The following is a 20,390-nucleotide window of genomic DNA, read 5'->3' on the forward strand; positions in this document are numbered from 1 at the left end:
TTGACCTCCAAAAGTGCTGTTCTCATGCCAACAAACCACCCCTTATCTTCTTACTTGCATGCTTAGTTTCCCTCGTCCTTGAGTCCATATGTCTGTTTTCCTGCGTTCTCACAAATCTATCTACACATCCTTTAATTACTTTTGAGTTACAGGATGTCTTATCTCGTTAAAGGAAACCATACATTCTGCTTATACCTACTTATTGCTTACAAACTACAAAATATGATTGACATCTGGAATATCTCTCAACTACCATCTATCAGAAGAGACTGGAAAACAATTCATGGAGAGGAGGCGATGGAAGAAGGTACAGTGTATGTGGCACCTGGGATTAACTGGCACCCTCTGTTTCCTATCTGGGTCAGTACTGTACTTGCAGATGTGTTGTCCCACAAGCGGGGGTCGGTACCCGGTGTGCAGTAAGCCAATCTTACAGGCAGAGCCGAGAAATTTGTTTCTTTCATGTCTGCGCAGAGATGGGTGCTGGGGGGTAAATCCACAAAGCTGGCACAGCACACCAAAGAAGAACAATGTATTTATTCTGTTACAGGATTAGTAAAAAAACACCTAAATTTACATTCATTGGTTAGTAGTCGCCATCTCATCTACTGTTGGCCAGTTATATTTAAATTAGCCTCACTTGCTATGTAAACTAGCACGCATCCTCCTTGCAAGTGGCGGGGGGGCAAGTTCTTCCAGCCTTGAATTGAGTCGGTGGTTGTGATCTCCCCCTGCTGCCTTTACTTTTCCCCTAGCTCATGGTTCTTTGGCGATCATCCCGTGCCTTCTGGAGCAGGATGTTTCCTTTTTGTCAGTGTTTAGTTCCTTCTTCAAGGGTACAGTCCTTAGCAAAGCATGCGTAATTTATACAAAATAATCAGGCTTGCATAGTGAAGCTATGGAGTAATTGTCCTCCTTAAAGGACAATGTATCATGTTTAACCCTGAACTGAGCAGTATCACCATGGCTAGGCCGTAACTCAAACGCATGACCGCACATGGACTGAGCCCCAGTTGCGAGCAGAAATTGGTGTTACTAATCCTGAGTGACAGAGGGCTGTTGCTGCTCTCTCTTCCCTGGTGTGAGCCGAGTGCGTGACTGCCCTGCCTGCTCCTGCCTCGGTGCTTTGGGAACTGGGGTGAAAAGGAAAGAGAGACTCGTGTAGTTACGGGATCTCTTGAGGTGTGCTGGGTTTGCTTTGCTAATCACTTGTGTAACGTTTCCTGGGCTATTCGCTAGATATGTGCATAGAGAGGCAAATTAAGCCATGAACTGGCTTTCCAATTAAAGGTTTCCTCTTACAATAAAACATGCTTCCATTTTCTCATGGGTAACAGCCTGAAAGATAGAAGCTGAAGCAGCATGTGCCTCTTGTGCAAATAGGTGACAACAGATGGTTGTATTCAGTTGATCCTTAGTTCCTGTGTAGGAAAATTGGCCATTAATTTAATCTTTGTGTATAGGCAGGGCCTTGCTAATGTCACTAGGTAGGCGGCAAGTAGGTGGATGTCCGGTTTTCCGCATCTTTGTGACTGATCTTTGTTGCTTCTTTTGATGAGGAAAGTCTTGCTGTGTATTCCCAAGGAATGAAAGCATTTCAAAGAACTGATGAAGAAAGAGCTGCCAATCAAGATGGGAGTGTTAGGTTTCAAATTTTCTCAACTGTGTTCTACCCAAAAGCCTGGTCTTAAACAATCAAAATGAGCTGGACCACTGGGTATTTGTCATCCCTGTGCAATTCTGTATCGCTACGGACTTTACCAGCCATGGTGGTGGACTCCGGACCTGTCCTGTAGTGAGGTCAAAGAGGGTATTCAGAAAAAAAAAGGGTACTTTTCCAAAAGGCTTACAAGACAGAAGGCAACAGCTGCTGTAGACAGGTGGGAATACACAGGAACGGGCAGTCTCACTCAGAATGAGGAACAGTGATGTGGGTACAGCTGTAGTGTAACAGTTTTCATGGCCTTGAGCAGCACAGCAGGAGTTTTCAGGCAGCATGGCCAGGGTAGGGGTGTGTGAACAGCTCCTCCCAAGCGTGGAGATGGGCAGGGGAGAGGACAGTGCTGTTCGTGTTGGCGCGCAGCAGGGGACAGTTGGTGGAGGCTGCTCTCAGGACATATAATTAAGAGCTGTCATCTTGGTACTCAGTGGGAAATAACACGTTCCCAAAATAACAAGACATGACTTTCTGAAGTAGCCATTTTTCTAGGAGCTGCATCAGAGCTAAGGCAGATGAGAGAGTCTTGCCTGCTATTAGTCACTGAAGCTGATGACAAGTCACCCAGCAGTTTTGGCAAGAACAGGACAAGATCGATACGTATGTGGCTGTGTGCTAATTGCCTTCAGGTTTTGCAGGTTGTAGGTTTGGCAGGACCAATTGTGTCGTTAACGTGATGGTAACAGCAAAACCTGTAGGCATCTGTGTGGGGTATTTTGGATTTTATACGATTTGCAAGAGTACTTGAACAGTTTAATGTTATGCTGAGGTACGGTAGCTATAGTGCGATCAGAAGAAAGTGGAGGGAAGGAAGATGAGGATGGCAAAGATGCTCAAAAGCGTTAGAATCTTTGACAGCGGAAACGTGTCGTTAACAGTTTATATGAACAGTTTTCCTTCAATGTACTGTTCTTTTCCAAGATTTACAGAGGACGTTTTGCTATTCCCATATCAGAACTCAGTGATTTTCCATTAAAGCTCTCCACTGAGATATAAAAAAATAATAAAAAAAAAGACCAATGTGTCCTGGAAAGAAGAGTAATTACCCAGACTCGATAGTCTTACTCTTGTGGTTTTCCATTCTCCTTAAGCAGCAGGTGTGTGCTTTTTTGCTTGTGCTGGGGTATGATTAAAAAAAAAAAAAACAAAAAAAAAACCCTTTGAAACTTCCTCTGAAATTAGAGGTGGGTGCGACACATCACCTCCTCTGCCTTTTCCGCGATCCTGCATCATCTTAAAATTGTTTGTATCATTATTCTAAATACTTTGCTTTCACTAGAGCCAAGACGACCTAAGATTTTTGTTTTCTGGCCGGTCATCTCCTGTCAGGCAGAGATATCCATGTAGACGTGCTTGGTCACAGAGGCCTTGCTGCAAAAGGACTAAAGGGTAGGTGCATGGTTAGTGATGGTTCTCCCTTATCAACAGTGAACAATGCTTTAGAGGGGTTTCAGATTGGTGGTAATTGCAGAATAATTGTATGATTATTACTGCGCTAGTCTGAGGGTATAAGAGAAGGAAAGATTTGGGAGGGAGAGGATACTTTTTATTAGCCATTAGATTTTTTCCAGCATGGTGTTTGTTGGTCACTGACAAGATGACCAAGGAGGTGGTGGCTGAGGTTCTGTAGTGGAAATTCTTTTGTTCTGGAATTGAAGCCAAAATCGCACTCTGACAGTCTTTAACTACTTAATCTGGAAGTATATGCTTTCTTTTCTCAAACCTGAAGAGAATTGATTTAGAGGGAGAGGCTGTGTGGAAGTTTGAATAGTTGGGGGTCAGAGGCCAGCTGGGCCCTCGAAGGTGGGGGCTGTTTCTGCCCCTGGCTTGGCACTCACAGCTGGGAAGAGGATTTCCTAAATCCTGCTGGAAGGAGCCAGATGTGGCCAGCCCTGGCACAGCCTCAGGGTCTGCTGCCAGCCTGCCTTGAAATCTGCTCTTCCCAGCAGGACGCTGCCCAGGAGGAACTTTGAGTGTTGCTGTTCTCGTTCAGGAGGCATGGTACGCACCAAGCACACCCAGAGTTGCGCCTGTGCCAGGAGAACACTTGGAGCACAGCTGGGGGTTTCCTGGGTAGCAGCTGCAGACTCCTCCTTGGTAGTGGCCTGAAACCAAGAAATGTAACTTAACAGCACTTTGATGATACTGTTAAGCAGGTATTCTTTATTAGCAGCGCTGGGCAGCGCTGGGGATTGGTCCACCACAAGTGCTCCAACGAAACGATGGTTTCAAACAAGTTATATGTACAAAGTTGTCACATATCCACGTTATCTTCCTGGCAATCTTTTACATAAACCTGCCTATTCTAAAAAAATGATGTCATCATGTTACAGTCTTTCATTTCGTGGTCTTTGCTGCCATCTAGTGTCCCCTTTAAACATCGCAGCCTCTCTGGTGGTCCTTGACTTCATCTAGTGGTCGTATCATCTTCTTCATCATTTGTCCTTTAGTTGAAGTTTTCTTGTTGGCAGCTCCCGATGCATGCATTAGTCATTATTGCTTACATGAAGGTTTTACTTCTCTTTGTTCTGCTTATGGTTGACTTATCTGTTTGCACATCTGTGGGTTTTGGTTCCCCATATCATGAGAACATAATTATTCATTGTATAACTTCTACACAGTTTTTTGATCAATTACAAAACCTAATTACTTTTTTCATTAAAGTATAATCTAAACAATCTACTTTTAGATTAACTAAAACAACACTTCCCTGTCAGTTGCCTGAAACCAGGTTTCTTCATGCAGGCAGGCTTGTGTACGCACTTAAAATCTGGCAGGTGAGCATGTTGAAGCTACAGCGTGCCGTTTGGTGACTGCAGGTAACAGTGAGTTCATAGGAGACCCTAAATTCAGACGGTGCGGGCTGCTCTTTTCCTGCCTTCTTTCACCGAGCGTGAAAGCGGTCACTTCCGAGTGGCTACTGCCCTTGGACAGGCTGAGCATCGGCCTGAGAGAGTAACGGGAGCTGTAAAAAGTGCTCCTGTTTCACTGCCGTGTGTGGATTTCGTGCTTCAGGGGGAAAAGAGGCTGGCTTTACTGATGGTATTTTGAAACTTTGTTTAAAGCGTTCAACTGAGAAGCTCTAGAGCCTTTGTAGTGGTTTAACCCCAGCAGGCAGCTAAGCCCCGCACGGCCGCTCGCTCGCTGCCCCGCAGTGGGAGGAGGGAGAGAATTGGAAGGGTGAATCAACTCGCAGGTTGGGATAAAGGCGGTTTAATCAGTCAAGCAAAAGCTGTGCATGCAAGCAAAGCAAAATCAGGACTTCATTCACTGCTTCTCGTTGTCTGGCAGGTGTTTTATTTGCAGGAAAGCAGGGCTCCATCACACCTAACAGTTACTTGGGCATGTCCCCCCTTCCTTCTTCTTCCCCCAGTTATATTGCTGAGCGTGACATCCTATGGTCTGGAATATCCCTTGGGTCAGTTGGGGTCAGCTGTCCCAGCCTCGTGCCCCCCCAGGTTCTTGTGCACCCCCAGCCGACTCCCTGGTGGGGCGGTGTGAGGAGCAGAAAAGGCCTTGACGCTGTGTAAGCGCTGCTTTCAGCACAAATCCAAGACGTAGCGCCGTGCAAGCTACTGTGGGGAAAATTAACTCTCTCCCAGTCAAAACCAGCACAGCCGTGGCGCTCTGTACTCAAAGTATGTACTTATTTCTTGGGCTGTCTGCTGTTAGCAGTGTGCCGTTCGCTGGCCTGGCAATCTGGCGCTCAAGTGTGGATGTGGAAAGAGTCTTTGGAAACTCTCACTGGCAGTAGTTGTTTGTTGTGCTCTTGGGATTTTTTCTCTCTCAAGGTTCCCCTTGCGCTGCCACTCCTCTTTCAGATGTGTTTGTGACAAACCTGTCCTGTTGTTTTGAAACAAGAGCGTGCCTCTGCTGCAGGCAGAGGGGCTGAGCAGGACTTTTAGGATAACTGCTGTTCTCAGTTTCTAGAAGGCACTGTAGTGGCAAGCCTGAGAAACAAGAGTGAAGGGAGAGTGTTTTAGTATGTGGTACTGCTGGCATGCAAGGCAGAGAAAGGAAAGCGGCCTTTGGGTGTGCAGGGGACACTGAATAGGAGGGTTGTGGGAGGTACCAGTTGTGTGGTAAGCCTCAAATGGGAAGTTTGAGTTAGCAGCCAGCAAAGTAACTAAAGCACAGGGTGCTGAGCAGTCTGGTCAGCGGGGGAAGATGTAAAACAAGTGAAGAGGATGGTCCTTTAGAAGTGAAACAGAGACTTTCCCTGAGGGTATTGCCCTGGAGGAGTCTGCTTGTGTCTGCTAGTCAGGCAGACAGAGATGATGGGCAAGTGCTTTTGTGAGTGGGCAAAACCTTGACCAGCTCACTCGAGGAGCTCTGGAGCTTTTAGTTTGAGAGGGGACTTGGAATCCCGGAGGCTGCGATCTGTAACAATTCCAGAAGTTTGAGCTGCTCTGAAAAAGGAGCTGGAGCTGCTTAGGTTTAAGGGTTGTATTTTTAAGCAGGTGCTTATAGATTGGGTGCTGCTGAAGGAGTGTTCTGTAGGGCTCAAACTTGGTCTGAAACTTTATGAGTTGTTGCTGTCTTAGCCTCTGATAAAAAATTAATAATGATAGTATTCATAAGTATTAATAAAAAAGCAGTGGCTCAGCATAATCTGGCTCCCTGTGTACATTGTTCCAAGGCTGTGATCGTCATCAGACAGCAGTTCAAGGCTGATGCCCTCAGAGGCTTTTGGAAAGTGTTCTAAACTATTGAGGTTAAGTCTCTTTTCAGGTGGTGGCACCCATGCAGAAACTAGGACTGAGATCTTTTTGAGCCAGGAAGTATCCCTGCATCAGAGAAACAGAACTGTGTCGTGGCATCCCGAAACCCCTGTTTTCATGCCAGTGAGGTTTCAGCAGGGCTAAAATGCCATAGGCAACGACTCAAGCCTCTGCCTAGAGAAGGGTTTTAGGAGTGTGAGTGAATTTGCTTTTGCAATGAGATGTGCACAGGCACTGCCAAGGCCTGGGTTTACTCTGGAAGTGACTGTTGTTAGCTGCAGAAGAATTGAAGAGACTGTGCTATGGACACCACGCCAATTAGGCTGTCTCCAGACCTGAAGCTACATTAAATCTCGTGCCACACTAGTCTCCTTTTTCCTTTGGAGAAGTGGGCTGGGTCTTTGAAATTCTGCCGCATGAGTTTATTTTGGGATGAATTGAAACGCAGTTGTTTCTTTAGCTTTGCTTATTAGCATTCTGCTGGAATAGTGTCAGATCCAGGAGGATTAACCTTCCTCCTTGTTTTGTTCTCTGTGTTGATTTTGGAGAGGAAGGTGTGTTGTCTGTCTTGTGGTGTCGTGTGGTGTTCAGAAGATGCTTGAAATGTTGCTCTTGTCTGTGACCAAGCTCTTTCCCACAGTGTAATCCCTTTGGACAGCACTGCCAGTAGTGTGCATACGTTTCTGAACAGCCTGCAGGTGTTTGATCTCCTGATGGTAGAGCGAGCACTGCATTTGTTTGAGTTTGGCAGCCTGTCATCGCCCCTTGCTTTCTTCCATTCTTTCCACCCTCTTCTCCTCATTGCCGCTTCAGCATCCCTTCCTGAATCGTACTTTTGTGTCCCTGCTGATTCATGAAGACTTCATGACCACAGCGTAAGTCTTGGGTGGGTGATATCTGTCCTTCTGCTGTGGCGCGCTGTGTAATTCCTTTCATTAACTTGTTCCATGTTAAGCAAGGAGAGGGCCTTTCTGAAGAGGAAGGAAAGTTCTCATCTCTGACCGAGTTCTGGCTGGGGCCCCTGAATGTGGAGGATATGAGAATGGCTGCCTGCCAGACCATATACCAGAGAATACTTGCATGCCGTAATTCCTTACACTCCACCGTATTTCCTTATTTCCAAGTGACATTTGTGCGACATTTGTTTACTTCTTCATGGGTTCAGCTTTTCTTTGAGACGTTCTCTCTCCCTGTGCATTTTATTGTTGGCTGATACCTAGCAGCAAACAACTTTTGAGAAGCTGACTTACAAAAGGTGTAGTTACTAGTTGGGAACACAGTTTGATGCAGGCAGTACACAGCTCCCAGCATCACAGGGCCTAGCCCCAATGCCGTGAAGGCCCGTTCCTCTGCAGGTTTGCACTGTGGAGGGGATTAAGAGACACGTCCTGCCGGTTCCTTCTTTTAGTCCCTTGAGCAGAATGGCATTGCAATAGGCTGGAAGAGAAAGGTGCTGGTTTGAGGGCACCTTGTCAAAAACCCCAATCCTAAAGGTTACTGAGGATCGACTGAAAAGATCTGATCTCTGATCCTTTGTTTCCTCAGACGCACAAAATACAAACGGGCAGAAAATTGCAAAGGAACAGTCCTTGTGGAAGAATGGATGTTTTTTAAGAACAATAAACTGGGAATTCATTTGCCTGCTAAGTATTTTCTCTGTGCAATGGGAATGATGTTTTGTTGTTGTTTAAACTCTTACAAGGAATGTAGCTCCATTGCTTTTTGGTTGGGGTGGGACTAACTCTCTCTGTTTGTTTCACAGCGCTCCGGATCTTGACACCACTGAAAGTGCTGTCAAGGAGTTAGAGGTAGGAGATGAAGCAGGTCCATGGGACCTTGCACTATGTATCTAGAACTCAGCTCTTTTCAGCAAAACCTATCTTGTGGTAAGTCACTATGGTTATGTTTGGATAATGTCTGGAAACATCTACGATCTGTGTCTTGCTTTTCCCTTTCCCTTCCTCCACTGTGTCTTTGAATTAGAGGGAGCAAAACTGCGTGCAGTATGGCTGTACCATGGATTTGAAAGAGAGCATAGCAATGTGTTCTCTTTTGTCCTGTATTGCTTTTTGAAAATGTCTAGAATTTCTCTTTGCCTTTTCACCCACTGCTGACTCTTCAGCTAGTATTTTTATGAAGCAATGCCCAGTGGCTCCCAGCCTTCATTCTTGAATGTCAGTAGCTAGGCTGGAGCCAGTACATACATATGGAACACGTGTTTTTCTTCCTTGTGCTTGACTACATTTGTTGACGTTGAACTTCACACTCTTTGTTTCTATTTTCCTAAAGAAAGAATGCATTTGTTTTTCTAAATAATGATAGTAATAATGGTACTAATGTCTTTTGTATAATTAGCAACTGTTGTCACCTCCCTAGTGTCTCATTTTCCAGGTTTTCTATGAATTCCCTGACCAGCCTCAGGCCCCAGCTGAGACCTCTGTGGGACTCTGCATTGAACCTGCTCTGTTGTGAAAACTGAGTGTTTTTTCTTACTGTTTCCTGTTCTGATTATTGGTCCCTGGGAGAAGCTGCTGCTGGTCTTTCTTGTGAGCGCTTAGTAGATATTCAGATCTCCTTTATCAAATGGACAAGTAGTCCAAAGCAATTGTCCCCATCCCATTGGCATGTGTTATTCACAGCCAGGAATTCTGAAAGAGCTGTATTTGCAGTTCTTCAGTTTCAAGATATCATATGGAAGTCCAACATTGTTTCTAAGTCGTTTATCTTGTTCTCAGGTGTCCTGGTTTCAGCTGGGATAGAGTTAACTGTCTTCCTAGTAGCTGGTACAGTGCTATGTTTTGAGTTCAGAGCGAAGAATGTTGATAACACTGATGTTTTCAGTTGTTGCTCAGTAGTGTTTAGACTAATGTCAAGGATTTTTCAGCTTCTCATGCCCAGCCAGTGAGAAAGCTGGAGGGGCACAAGAAGTTGGCACAGGACACAGCCAGGGCACCTGACCCAAACTGGCCAACGGTGTATTCCATACCATGTGACGTCCCATCCAGTACAGAAACGGGGAAGTGGGGGGCAGGGATTCGCCGCTCGGGGGACTGGCTGGGTGTCGGTCGGCGGGTGGTGAGCAATTGCACTGCGTATCATTTGTACATTCCAATCCTTTCATTATTGCTGTTGTCATTTTATTAGTGTTATCATTATCATTATTAGTTTCTTCTTTTCTGTTCTATTAAACCGTTCTTATCTCAACCCACGGGTTTTGCTTCTTCTCCCGATTTTCTCCCCCATCCCACTGGGTGGGGGGGAGTGAGTGAGCGGCTGCGTGGTGTTTAGTTGCTGGCTGGGGTTAAACCACGACATCAGGAAGTGAGGTACAATGCAAAAATGTCCTTTACAGTTGGATAAAGAAAGTCCAGTCACCAAATATTCACCAGATTTTATAATACCTCTGTTACAGGTAAAGAAGTAAACAAGGGCAGTGATGAGCTTGTAAGTTGCGTGTGTGGTTTTGTTTTGTGTGTTGTTTTTTTTTTTTAAAAAGTGATATTCCAAGTAGTCTGGAGAAGCAGAATATATTATATATCTAGGCAATGCTATAGTTCTCCTGTTTCAGGGTGTCAGTCAGGCAGTGTCAGGTGGGAGTGAATTCTCACCTAGAACCATCCAAGTTGAGGGAAACCTTCCTGTCAATTCCAGCGGACTTTGAATGAAGTCCTGCCTGAGGACGTGAGAGCCGTGCTGGCTTCAGTTAAATGTGTTTTTGGCAAGTCTGAGCTGAGCTGTCAAAAGGTTTCTTCACTGTGAGAGTCTGTATGAGGTCAATATTGCTGAATAATTAAGTAGTTTCCTAAGTGCTGTACGTGTCGAAAACAACAAAGTTAAGCTTCTTTGGAAAGTTGTTGTTTAGTGAGAGCTCAGGGTGGGTTTGTTTTCAATACAGGTAAGTGTCTGAAGATGGAGTGAATTAGTGAAGGTGTCCTGTCCAAATTCCCCCAGAGAAAATCCCGCTCTCTCTGCTAGCATTACGTTCCTGCTAATTACGTTCCTAGGCCCTCCTCTAAAAATGGAGCAAATAGGATGTCCTGGGAAGCAGTAGTTCTTGTTTAAAACTGTTGAGCATAATTCTCTGGATGGCCTCTCAGTGCTTACCTTCTGTTTGAATAAGGCAGCTAATCTTTTATTCCTGAATAATTTTTTGGGTTTTGTTGTGTAAGCCTGGACAATGTTGCGAAATACGGATGTATATTAAGTCTGACTTTTGTTCTAGAATAGAAAATTGTATTGGCTTTGTGTGGCAAGGTTTTGGTAGCAGCGGGGGGGGGAGTTACAGGGGTGGCTTCTGTGAGAAGCTGCTGGAAGCTTCCCCTATGTCCAACAGAGCCCATACCAGCCGGCTCTAAGACGGACCCGCCGCCGGCCAAGGCCGAGCCAATCAGCGACAGTGGTAACACCTCTGTGATAACATATTTAAGAAGGAAAAAAAAGTTGCTGGGACATACAGAAATGGCAGCTGGAGAGAGGAGTGAGAACACGTAAGAGAAACAACCCTGCAGACCCCCAGGTCAGTGCAGAAGGAGGGGGAGGAGATGCTCCAGGCGCCGGAGCAGAGATTCCCCTGCAGCCCGTGGTGAAGACCATGGTGAGGCAGGCTGTCCCCCTGCAGCCCATGGAGGTCCACGGTGGAGCAGATCTCCACCTGCAGCCCGTGGAGGACCCCACGCCGGAGCAGGTGGGTTCCCGAAGGAGGCTGTGACCCCGTGTGAACCCCGCGCTGGAGCAGGCTCCTGGGATCTGTGGAGAGAGGAGCCCACAGAGCAGGTTTTCTGGCAGGACTTGTGACCCCGTGGGGGACCCACGCTGGATCAGTGTGCTCCTGAAGGACTGCATGCTGTGGAAGGGACCCATGCTGGAGCAGTTCGTGAAGAACTGCGGCCCGTGGGAAGGACCCACGTTGGAGAAGTTCGTGGAGGACTGTTTCCCATGGGAGGGACCCCATGCTGGAGCAGGGGAAGAGTGTGATGAGTCCTCCCCCTGAGGAGGATGAAGTGGCAGAAATAACGTGTGATGAACTGACCGTAAACCCCATTCCAAAGTCCCCCTGTGCCACTGGGGGGGGTAGGTAGAGAATCCGGGAGTGAAGTTGTGCCCGGGAAGAAGGGAGGGGTGCAGGGAAGGTGTTTTGAGATTTGGTTTTATTTCTCATTACCCTACTCTGGTTGATTGGTAATAAATTCAGTTAATTTTCCCCAAACTGAGTCTGTTTTGCCCGTGATGGTAATTGGTGAGTGATCTCTCCTGTCCTTATCTCAACCCACGAGCCCTTTTGTTGTATTTTCTCTCCCCCGTCCAGCTGAGGGGCGGGGGGGAGTGATAGAATGGCTTTGGTGGGCACCTGGCATTCAGCCAGGGTCAACCTGCCAGAAAAAGTCAAAACCAAATTTTATCAATACCACGTTTGCAATGTTTTGAAGGTCAAGAGAAGAAAAGAAGTGTCAGGAAGTGCTGCAGTGGAAGAAATGGTGAAGAGGAGAAGAGTGGAAGTCAGAGCAGAGGCCTCACGCCCACAGTCGGGTATGGGCAGGTCAGTTGACTACAAAGTAGCCTTCCAGGGCACATATCAATGTTTTTGATGTCTCTTGCGCCTTCCTCGTATTTCATTCCTGTGTAACCCTTTGGCCCATTTGTCTTCTTCCTTCTCTTCCCTAGGTGACAGAATCTAAGCAGCTTTGCCCACGTTTGGAGGAAAGTTCTCCTGTGCTTTCAGGTTCCCATGAACTAGAGCTCTTCCCGTTTAACTCCTTTGTGTTAACGTTACCTGTAGAATCACAGCGGGATGAGAACTGGGCAGCTCGACAAAGCAGTGCACTGGCTTGCACAGCTGAGGCAGGGATGACAAGGGAGGAACTGGGAACAGTTTTCTAGCTGCCTCCCAGCCTGTTCCTCTGCGTCGGCTGATGACTGCTGCCTCTCGGCTTGAGGCAGAGATCTCTGTCTGTGGCTTTCGCAGAAGCATTGAGGTTTTGGGGACCTTTGATATCATCGAGTCCAACCCCTCCTGCTCAAGCAGGGTCACCCAGAGCAGGTTGCCCAGGACGTGTCCCCTCAGGTTTTGAGTGGGCTCCAAGGGTGGAGACGCCACAACTTCTGTGGGCAACCGATTGCAGTGCTCGACCACAGTTGCAGTCAGAAAGTTTTTTCTTGTGTTCAGCTTTAATTTCATGTTTTGCAGTTTGTGCCCTTTGCCTCTTGTCCTGCCAGAAGGCGCTGCTGAGGAGAGCCCGGCTCCCTCTTCTTCCTTCCCTCCCATCAGGTGTACATTGGTAAGAGCCCCCTGAGCCTTCTCCAGGCTGAAGAGTCCCAGCCTCTCCGCATATGAAGAGTGCTCCAGTCCCTTCATCATCTTTGTGGCCCTTTGCTGGGCTCACCCCAGTGAGTCCCAGTCTCGTCCTGGGGAGCCCAGTGTGGACAGAGCACACAGACTGGCCTCAGCAGCCCTGAGCAGAGGGGAAGGATCACCTCCCTCCCTCGAGCTGCTGGCAAAACTCTTCCTAACGCAGCTCAGGGTGTTGTTGGCCGCCTTCAGTGCGAGGGTGCAATGCTGGCTTGTGGTAGCTAACTTCAAGCTTAGTTCTTGATTACCTTTCAGAGGCAGGCCCATTGTTAGTTATAGTCTGGCAGGCTGCTTTCTTTCATGGAGTGTAGCTTTTAAAAACAGAAGATTCGTGTCTGTACTTAACATTCACAAGTATGTGGCAGAGAGTCCCAGATCCAGCGTTGTGGTCGGAAGTGTTTATGCTCACCTTTCCCCTTCCATGGCGACGTACAGACCATGTCAAATCATCTCCCTTGTTGCCTTCTATTCTACCCAATTCCCAAATGTATTTCATGCAGAGGTTATAATGGGAGAAGTCTGAAGCCAGTTCTTTTCCTGCTCATACAGATGTAGTCCTTTCATTCCCCACCCCACCCCCTCCATCAGTTTCTAGTCACAATAAAACTGCTGGACATGAGTGAAGAATGAGACCAGGATCCAGAATGCTTTCTAATCTCTTTTAGCCAAGGCGTGAGTTGTAGATTCATAAAATACAAGGCCAGAAAGGGCTATTTCATGGTCCAGTCTGGCAGTTCTCTCTTAGTCCTGTGTCTTGCCCCAGCAGTTAGGCTATTCCAGAAAAGATTAAAACAGTTAATAATTCTACAGTGTATTCTTGATTTCAAGATTAAACCGGTCAGGCATCAACTTCAAGCCTTCTGTCATTTTTTTCTGGTTACTCTGTTAGACTGAAGAGCTGAGCATTCAGTCTGAGCATTCCCCCACCCTGGGAAGGAGTTTGCCTGCTGTAGTCAGACCACTTCTTGATCTTTTTTTTCTTTTTGGGAAGCTCTTTTGCTCGTAAGTCCTCATGGGGCATTTGGATTTGGGTTTTCTTGGAGTGCTATTGAGTGTTGAGCTATCGGAATCTCCAGGTGATGCTGATCAGCTCCAAGAGCACTATTTTGTGTGTGAAGCCAGGACCGGTTTTCCCCACGTGCATCACTTTGTACCTCTCTGCCATTGTATTGCTCCACGACCGAGTCTTGTAAGATCTTTCTACGGTTCTTTGCTACCTGCCCTTCTCTTTGTGTTAGTAACCTTGTAGGATTTGCAAGCTTTCTCACCTCGCTGCTCATCCCCCTTTCCCTGTCACGTCACGCTGTTTTTCTCTTTAACTGCTTGTTGGGCTTACTAGAAAAGCAGAAAGCCTAATACTGGAGTGAGTGCCTATTTTTATTTTTTAAATGAGACTTTGAAACATGAGTACAAATACAGATTAAGGGTATCTATCTTGTTGGCTTAGAGGGAGGTGCTAAACCCCTGCTTTCTAATGAAATACTTGAGCAGCCATTTACAAGACTGCTTCCTTTTTGTGACTTTTGGTAAACTCAGTTCTTACCTGTTTGACTTATTTTTCGAACTGGAGCCGGGCGTGTTTGCCATACGAGTAAAGCAAAGCATGGATTTGAAACAGTAAGCTACAGAATATTCAGAAAGAGGCAATAGCATCTGTTTAGTCCTAGATTCTTAAAGTGGCAAGCATAAAAATGCCTTCAGGTAACTTTTTTTCCCTTTTCACCTGCATCACCTGCATGGAGGCATTTGTGATTCCTGCTCATCAAACTTAGCCACGGGATGAGTTTGACCGGGAGCCAACACAGGCTTTTCTGACTGTGAAGCTACAAACTCTAGGGGTGAGCTTAGCCTCTCAGAGCTGAACCTGAAGGTTGCCCTGCCTTGTCTTCGAGAGGCTCCAGTCCTCTTTTACCTCACATGCTCCTTTGTGCAGAACTCCATGAAGGGCCAAGAGTGGGTGCTGACACCTTGACACTGGCTTCAGCGCGAGTACTTGCCACTCCTCACCAGTGTCCTTTCTCTGTGCAGATGGCTTTGCAGGCATCTCCCTCTTCTTGAAACGGTGTCATGCCTTTTCTTGCTATGTCATCAGAAGGCAGATTTACGACAGGATTGTTCCAGAGGGATTGGCAGTTGCTTTCTAAACCCACTGTTCTCCAGAGACCTTGTCAGGAGGGCGAGAGTCTTTTTCTTTTAGCCCACAAGCTAAAAGGCTGCTCTGACAGAGCTGCTGTTAGGCACACCCTTTAGGTAGGACGGTCTTCCCTCACCCCCCCTGTTCTCCTCCTCCTGGCTGTTGCCCATCCTCCCAGTGCATTTCATCCATTTTCTGGATCCTGATAGCCATTCTGCATTTAGTTCAAACCCCTGCCATGCTATTGCCTTCCTGGCCGCCTTCCCTCTCCAGCTCTTTGGAGAGAGTCTTTTCCAAGGAGGCAAACTTATTCCTCTTGGGGTTGTCCGGAAAGGAAGTTGCCTGGTGGTATAAAAGGAACAGCTGCTTCTCCCACCATTCCTTGGGAGGTGAACAGTTGCATCAGATGCCCAGATTTCTGCGTGTTTCTGCACGATGACGTGCTGCCCCCATTTCAGAAACCTTTTGGACCTCTCCACAACTGGCTGAGCCTTTACGCAAATATCGTCTGTGGGCTTGCTGCCTGCTGGCCAGGGCATACTGCCTGCTTGCTGCTGTAGGACTGGTTTCAGAGGGCCAATCTCAGCGTAATTGCCCTGCAGGGATCCCCTGCATATACAGTGGCCTGCAATTTCAGGTGCTGCTAGTTGCATGGTTACCTTCAGCCTGCACAGGTAAACTCCTGTATTGAAACAGCCCTCACCTTGTTGTAAGCCCAAAACTTTCTTTCAGAAGAGGGGTTTTTGGCAGGTTTCTTGGATTTTCAAGATAGGAAGGAGACTGCCTGGTAACTCCTCAGGAGCCTCCAGTACAGAAGAACTTCTCTAAAACAAGCAGGCTGATTTGTCTCTAAACCCTGTATCCCTTTTTATTCCCCTCGGCTCACCTTTGCAGGATTAGTGACAGGTGTCTCTACACATGCCCTTTCTGGCTTCTTTCCTCAGGTGCCCCAAACACTCTGTTGGTGGGATAAGGTCATCCTCTGAAAGATGCTTTTTTTTATTCCCCGCTTTGCTATAATCGCTGTCCCCAGAATGCCTCCGCTCCTTGTACAGTGGCTGAATTTCCCAAACATTAGGGTCCTCGGAAGCTGGAGCTCCAGGTTAGCATGTTGGACCCTGAGAAATGATGTGGTAGGTGGCAGACGTCACCGTAACCTCCTACTGTGTTAACTGATGTGGGAGGACATGTCCTGAGCTCTTTCCAGGTAAACTGGAACTAGGATGAGTGAATCATCAACTTGGTAAATACCAGTTCAGGTGAGAAGAACCTTCTCCAGAAGAGATGCTTGTGCCACCGTGACTCGTAGCTGCAATTTGCACTAGTCAGGGCACTGTTATGCTGGGAGGGAGCTCCAGACACAAACTGGTGTCTTTATGAATACCAGACCAGATGTCAGGAGCACCGCATGGAATCCTGAGCAGATGACCTCTCCCTCGTGTGCTTTTTTAGGAGATCAGAGCCAGGTGCTTCTGTGACATGCCTTCCATTTGGTTTGCTTTCCATTTGTTTTCTTCTGGTATTCAGGATGAGAAGAAAGATCGGGTTTAGAAAAAACCATCTCAGTAGTGCCTGTACTTTCTCAGGATTCTTCTGGTCATTCCTCCAGGGCTCTTGTTCAGTTTATGAGCAGTGTATGACTTTGGATCCAAATCCAGCTGGTGTTCTAGAGTGCATCTCGAAAAAGGGAAGGGTCTCATTAAAACATGAAGGAAATCTGTCTGCTTAGTACACGTAGGACTGACTTTACAGCATCGGCAGTCAATTCAGAAGGAGGAGCATGGAAGTGCCGCAGTCGCATGGCTGTTGAATAGATTGCATTTTCAGCTCTCACCCAAATGCCTTCCAGGCCTGCGATTTTGACAGGAGGCTGTCTGGTCAGGATGATTGGAGTTGAGCCTGTGCATCTTTCTGCTTAGCAGGAGCACCAGTAGAAGTCCAAGGAAGAAAGAACGGGGAGACGCTCAGCCTGTCACTGCAGATAATTTTGCTACCTTAGTTAATGCTCCGAGACTAAACTGCAAAGATCTCTGGCCATCTGAAGTTTGGAATTTCACGTGAACCTGAGCTTAGTGCAAGAGAAGCACCATCAGGGAGGGATCTATTCTTCTCTTCTCTTATCTCTGTGACAAAGTTGTTTTACTTTCTCCTAAAGAAGCTTACCTGGTGGTTTTGTTGTTTGTGGTCCTTTGTATTGCTGATAGCCTTGCGAATGGGTATTCCTGGCTCACCTCTTGCTTCTGGCACTTTTCACTTTTGTCCCTGCCCTGTTACTCTGCTTCCTATGAGTGTGTCTTAGCAGAGCTGATGTCTAGGGGCCTGTATTGTCCAGCGGCTGTTATTCCCCACAGCACCTCTGTCGATGTTTTTTAAAATCTCTGTCTGTGCCATAGCTGCTGTTCCTCTTTCACTATCTATCTGCTATATTAAAGTCTAGTCCGTGAATTCCAGCTTTATGTTAGGCCTGGGAATGTCCTGAGGAGGGAGGGGTAGAAAGATATTGGTGAAGAAAGTCCTCATAGTAGCAGGAAAGAAATTAAAGTCACAGAACAAGAGAGTAGACCTTGCCTTTTAGTTCTTCAAGCAAGCAAGCAAAGAAACAAAGATCTCCCGTAGAACAGAATTTTACATGGTGTTGCCGAAATCCGGAATAAAATTCCTTAACAGCAATGAGAAGTTAAGAAGCAGGCACTCCTTTCTTGCAGCGTTGGGCACACGGGGGATCGCTCCACCTATCGTGTGCATCTGTCTGGTTTAACTATGCAGGTTAAATGCACACCTGTTATACATATTCACTAGATTTCCGAGAAATGTTATACATAATCATTAGTTTTCCGGGAAACTATTAACATATGTAAATGTCCTTTACGCAAGCGCAGTGAAGGTCTCTGGTGGTCTTCAGAAGCCCTCTGGTGGTCTTCCATAGTCTTCCTCACTTGTCCGCTTCTTGACCTCTCTTCGGTGATTCTGCGCAGTACGATTCTCACCATCATCTATATTAGTTTACATAAAAATGCATACTATGTCTATTCTTAAATTTAACCTTTCTAATAATTGGTCCTTCAGTCACACCATCTTATGAATATTCTTATGTTAAAACAATCATTGCTTAATCTCACTTAACTCTACTGATTGGAATCCTCGATAATTAGATCGAGGTGGGAAGGGTAAGGGGTTTCCAGGCAGCAAACTGGCGTCCATAACGGTTTCCCTAGTTTCCTAAAACAAAACACTACAAACCAACAAATCTTTGCCAAAGTTTCTGTGGTTAACTGATTTTAGACAATACTTGAATTCTTATAATCACAGATAGTACATTTTCTAAACTTCCTAAGTTCCTATGACTACATTTCAAACTTAACACTCCCCTACCTATGCTTCACAATTTTCTAATTCTTAATCAAACCAAACTCTTTTATATAATTAGATTTTAATTTCTTTATCAAAATATTTTCAACAATGGTGTGAAAGTTCTTGGGTTCCTTTTCCTTTCAGAATTCCTCCAAAGAAGATGAGCGTGAGTTTAGTCCAGCATCCCTTACTGTGGGCTGTAACCGAGTGAGTTTGTGTAAGTAAGGAATTCCTGGCTTGTTTCATTCGAATTGGTCATACAAAATCAAAAGCTGCAAGGATGACATTGGCATTAGTTTTCCTTTAAAAGTGGTGTTTGGTATTTTCCAGCACGTGAGACTAGGAATTAGAACCACCGAAGAGCAGTAGGTCAGCAATGATTTTGGCTGTAAGCAATTCCCACCCATAGAGCCAGGCTCCGTAGCTCTTTCAGAGCTGGGCTGTGAGATGGGAGCCTACCTCCAAACCAGTCTGCACTGTGATTGCTTTGAAAGCTCCCAGGCGTGACGTCAGTCAGAGCCTGGACCCACCTCTCGGTTTCAGGGTCTGCCGTTGGGTCTGCAGGGAGTGTGGAGAGAGCGAGCTTGTGTTTTTGTTCTTGCTGCTGTTTCTTACAGGGGCACCTGTGGGATCTAACCTTGAACAAAGAACAGGAACCGGTCAGGCTGAGGGTGCGGTGCAGCTACTGCAGCAACTGGACCAAATGGTGAACAAAGGAAACGTGGAGTCAGAAGGAAGAGGTCTCTCCAGGTTCTGGAGAAGGTACGACTACTGCAGCTACGAGCAGGTGCAGTCCTGGCTCTGTCCGAGCCTGTGCCTGATTCTGGCAGTTCAGGTGATTCTCTTGAAGAATGGGTACCTCTTTTCTGTGGTTAAACCAAAGTCTGCCAAGGCAAAGGAGCATTCAGGGGTGTCCTTTTGTCTTGTGGTAAGGTGCAACATTCCCGGGAAATGGTCCTCTTCTGAGCTGTCTTTGGGGAAAAAACTCCTCAGGGGAGGGTTGCTGACCTCAGTCACAGCCCTCATAGGCTGTGGCTTTTATCAGCTGAGGAGTGCCATCTCCAGCCCAGTTTCTAAAGGACTTTTACACACTCCCCCTTCTCGCGAGGCCTTCCTGGGAGGGACCTTCAGTCCCCTTAAGGCAAGTATGGCCTTTATTTGGCCGCTCAGCAACTGTGGCCTTTGTAACTTTGGTGTCCCAAAGACACCATTTCAAACCGAAATGAAAGGAGCCCCGCCAACAGTTGCTGGGCATTGCTGACTAAAGGAGCGCTCTAAAGCTGTCGAAGCTGTGTGCCGCAAGAGTGGTCTGTTCACTGCACAGCACGTGTTGAACGTCGGCAGGAACTGTTTGATAGGTGGGTTAGTTTTGGAAGGAATAAAGCTCCTTGTTAATCATAATGTATGCCAGTCCCCTTAACTATTGAGACTAGACCGTTATGGCACAGGTTGTTCTTTATGTTTCCTCTACTTTTTCGGTCTTCCTCTGTATTATTTTGTGCTGGGGTTGTGTCTTTCTGGTGGACAGAAATTACCTTGTTGTTACAATTCTCAGAGAAGTATTTTAGGTACAACGTGGGGGGGTTTTGTTGTTGTTGTTTCCCCGGCATAATCTTCTCGCCACTACAGCATCTCTTTGTTGGAAAGAACTGACCTGGAAGTACTCATGGTTGTGGAAAGGTAAACTTGTAGCATGAATGTCAGGTTGTATTGTTTCTTTTGTAATTCAGCTTTACGCATTGCTTGTCTCCGCTATTAAATGCTTTAAAATGAATTTCTACTTTGTTTATGTTTTCAAATTAACGTACTGAAGATGTTGGGTTAGAATGTCTTTTTCTTCACAACCTAGAGGTTTTGGAAAAAGAGCAACAAGCTTTAAGGTGTTGGTCCTTGAGTGTCATAAATCGGGAATTTTACATTTGAAAATCATTGTATGAGACTCTAATAAAACAAGCTTGGAACTGTGTGTTATTTTAATCAGTCTTACCCTGGCAGAAAACACTCCTTCCCTCCAAGAAGAAGAAGTAGAGGTTTCTAGTATTGGATGGACTGCTGCCCTATGCTTCACAGCATTAAAAAGGTCAAAATTGGTGAAAATGTTTTGGATTAGATTTTACCACT

General features: G+C 46.3%; 1 protein-coding gene across 1 annotated transcript; it reads left to right on the forward strand.

The window, feature by feature from the left end:
* Nucleotides 1–9,858: 9,858 nt before the first annotated feature.
* LOC128138163 (uncharacterized) lies at nucleotides 9,859–19,409 on the forward strand (the record flags this gene model as incomplete). The annotated part of the gene is given in 7 exon segments (XM_052779471.1): nucleotides 9,859–9,882; nucleotides 11,865–11,971; nucleotides 14,344–14,401; nucleotides 18,414–18,486; nucleotides 18,887–19,031; nucleotides 19,203–19,353; nucleotides 19,356–19,409. Coding segments are annotated over 7 exon segments (612 nt in total), but the record flags the coding sequence as incomplete, so codon positions are not given.
* Nucleotides 19,410–20,390: the final 981 nt, after the last annotated feature.

This window comes from Harpia harpyja (genome assembly GCF_026419915.1).
Source record: "Harpia harpyja isolate bHarHar1 chromosome W unlocalized genomic scaffold, bHarHar1 primary haplotype SUPER_W_unloc_3, whole genome shotgun sequence".
In the NCBI taxonomy this organism is placed as follows: domain Eukaryota; kingdom Metazoa; phylum Chordata; class Aves; order Accipitriformes; family Accipitridae; genus Harpia; species Harpia harpyja.